The following is a 3,391-nucleotide window of genomic DNA, read 5'->3' on the forward strand; positions in this document are numbered from 1 at the left end:
CAAAGGGGAGAAGGTCTGTCTGCTTATTTAGGTTTTAAACGTCAGTGTGACTGGAAACTCTAAGAGTCTCACATACCCACACACCAGAGTAGTGACTGGAACAAGCTTTACAGACTGAATGAGAGTGTTCCAATTATCAGCGGGTTCACCAGTAACACCACACACACATGCTGTAAGCGTGAGTGAGCTTTCAACTGATTGTTATGGTCTGAGACAGACGAGGGCACCTGCACCATGGAGAAACCGTGGAAATGTGGGGAGTATGGGAATGGTTTCCCTTCGCCATCTACACTGGAGATTCATCGACGTTTGCACACCGGGCAGCGGCTGTTCACCTTCACTCAGTGCAGGAAAGGCTTCACTCAGTTACACCACCTGCTGCCGCACCAGCGGATGAACACCGGGGAGAAACCGTTTTCCTGCTCTGTGTACGGGAAGGGCTACACCCAGTCGTATCACCTGATGCTCAGCTTCCGCGTCCACACTGAGGAGAAGCCGTTCACCTGTCCAGTGTGGAGCAATGACTTCTGTGATTCCTCCACCCTGCGCAAACACCAGCGCATCCACACCAAGGAGCGGCCGTTCACCTGTCCAGTGTGTGGGAAGGGCTTCACCCAGTCGTGCAACTGTGGAGACACCAGCAACTTCACAAGTTAGATGGCGCAGGGATTCGGGTTGGACTCTGCTGTTACCCCGGCTGAGAGTCACACCTTGAACCCCGTTTAGTGGGTGAAGTGGGAGGGGTAAGGGGTTCCTTTATGCTGAATGGCCGCTCTCTCACCCACTTTACTTCCAGTGGGGGCTGATGCTCTCTGAGCCTGGGATTGCACCTTCCCTACGGAAACAGTCCACAGAAACGGCTGAAGTGCAGGTAGATCTGAAATAGATACATTTGTCTCTGTCCCATTGAATCTCCAGCACAGTCGATCCAATTGGCCACTATCAGTGCTTATGCTCCACCTGAGCCTCCACCCACCCCTTCATCAGCATACAGGTATCCCATGCTTTTTGAAAGTTCACTTTACCCCCATCTCCTCCCCGCCCAAGTCTGTGCCAATTCTTAATCCTAACGTAGACCTGCTATTTATTGCCGATGCATGGTTTCGGTCCCTGTATTCACCTCCCATTCATGTGTCTGTCCAGATACACCTTAAGTGTTGCTAAGGTGCCTCTTTCCACTACGTCCACTGGCAGTTCATTCCCGAGGCATCCACCATCCAACTGTGTGAAAAATCTTCCCTTTCAATTCTCCCCCAGACTGTCCCCCTCTCGTGAACTTGTGCCCTCTTGTAGTTGACTTTTACACCCTGGGGGTGGGGTGGGGGAAGCCTCTGACTATCTAACAGACTGTCTGGCCCAACACCAAACATCCAAAGAATAATCCACACAGACCCATTTCCCTACCCCTATTACTCGACAGTTACCCCTGACTAATGTACCTAACTTTCACATTCCTGAACACTGTGGGGCAATTTAAGCACGGACAATCCAACTTAACCTGCCAATCCCTGGGCATTGGGGTAATTTAGCATAGCCACTCCACCCTAACCCACACATTTGGATTGTGAGAGGAAACCGGAGGAAACCCATATCGACACAGGGAGAATGTGCAAACTCCACACAGACAGTGACCTGGGACTGAAATCGAACCAGTTTCCCTGGCGCTATGAGGCATCAGTGCTAATGATTGAGCCACCACGCCGCCCCCGTCCAGTCAATCTGTGTGTCTCATCATTTTGTTGAGGTCATCTCTCTGACCCATGTTCACAGTGAAAATAATCCAGGTTTATCCCATTCCCTTCTCATAATGAGACCTTCAGACCAGGCAGTGTCCTAGTGAACCTTCTCTGTACCCTCTCCCAGAGCATCCATGTCCTGGTAGTGTGGGGACCAGAACTGCACGCAATATTCTGAATGTGACCGGAATAAATAGCTGTAACATAACTCGCCAACTCTTACACTCAAGGCAAACGTGCTGTGTGCCTTCTTGATCACGTTACCCGCCTGTATTGCCACTTTTGGAGATGTATATGGCCAGATCCCTCTGTATGCCAGTGCTTCTATGTGGTCTGAAATTTATCGTACAATTCTTGTATTTCCTATGTATCTGTATCCAGCTTCACTTTAATTGTGTTCCCCTCTTTATCTCTTTTCCCCCATTCTCACCCCTCCACACATCAGCATATCATAAGATGATAGGAGCAGAAATTATGCCATTCAGCCCATTGAGTCTGCTCCACCATTCAATCTTGGCTGATAAGTTTCTCAACCCCATTCTCTCCGTTACCTTTGATCCTCTTGATACTCAAGAACCCAGTTATCCCCATCTTAAATGTATTCAACGATCTGGCCTTCACAGCCTTCTGGGGCAGTGAATTCCATAGATACACCACTCTCGGTCTGAAGAAGTTCACCTTATCTCCGGTCCAAAAGGTCTTCCCTTTACTTGAAGGCTGAGCCCTCGGGTCCTCTTTCTCCTACCAATGGAAACATTGTCCCAACATCCACTCTGTCTAAGCTGTACAGTATGCTGTAGGTTTCAATTAGTTCCCTTGTCATCTTCTTAACTCCATTGAGTATAGACCCAGAGTCCTCAAATGATCTTCATATGTTCAGCTTTTCAATCCTGGGACCTTTCTCATCAACCTCCTCTGAACATGTTCCAGGGTCAGTACATCATTCCTGAGATATGGAGCCCACAACTATGTACAGTACTCCAATTGTGGCCTGACTGGAACCTGAAAGAACCTCAGAAGTACATCCCTGCTTTTATATTCAAGTCCTGTGAAAATAAATGCCATTGTTGCATTTGCCTTCCTAACTACTGACTCAACCTGTAAGTTTACCTTGAGAGAATCCTGGGCTAGAAGTCCCAAGTCTCTTTGCTCTTCGGATTTCTGAATTTGCTCCCCATAATCCTTCTGTTCCAGGGTAACACCAGAGACTTCCACACACACTGATTTGTATTCCGGGATATCCAGAGATCTCAAGAACTGCCAGTATCTCAGGAGGAATCGTTATTCTGGGAGGACGCAGAGAGGAGCGTGGTGTGCACCTGTAAACTCCAGAACTTCCCAAACTTCACGAATCAACAATAACTCTTTCTGGACCAAGAAACGAAAGGGCCAACGAGAAACTGTGACACGACAGGAAGTGAAATTAGGCCATTCAGCCCATTGAGTCTGCTCCACTATTCACTCATTCTTGAGTATCAAGGGGCTCAAAGGTTACAGGGAGAATGGGGTTAAGAAACATATCAGCCATGATTGAATTGCAGAGCAGATTCAATACGATAAATGGCTAGTTAACATCCATGGGAAGAAGGAGGCAACACAATAAGTTGTTTCTTGGGACAGGCAAGATAATGTTGTTTAATAATAGTGTGACAAAA

The 3,391-nt window shown here is 47.9% G+C and overlaps 1 protein-coding gene across 1 annotated transcript; it reads left to right on the plus strand.

Moving 5' to 3' along the window:
• Positions 1–234: 234 nt before the first annotated feature.
• LOC122548038 (gastrula zinc finger protein XlCGF8.2DB-like) lies at positions 235–657 on the plus strand. The gene has a single exon (XM_043686601.1). The coding sequence runs from the start codon at positions 235–237 to the stop codon at positions 655–657; it is 423 nt and encodes a 140-aa protein (XP_043542536.1).
• Positions 658–3,391: the final 2,734 nt, after the last annotated feature.

Source organism: Chiloscyllium plagiosum, unplaced genomic scaffold, assembly GCF_004010195.1.
Source record: "Chiloscyllium plagiosum isolate BGI_BamShark_2017 unplaced genomic scaffold, ASM401019v2 scaf_14866, whole genome shotgun sequence".
Taxonomy (NCBI): Eukaryota; Metazoa; Chordata; class Chondrichthyes; order Orectolobiformes; family Hemiscylliidae; genus Chiloscyllium; species Chiloscyllium plagiosum.

Excerpts from the sequence above, each read along its gene's own strand:
- LOC122548038 (XM_043686601.1), top strand. The coding sequence starts at position 235 with ATGGAGAAACCGTGGAAATGTGGGGAGTATGGGAATGGTTTCCCTTCG.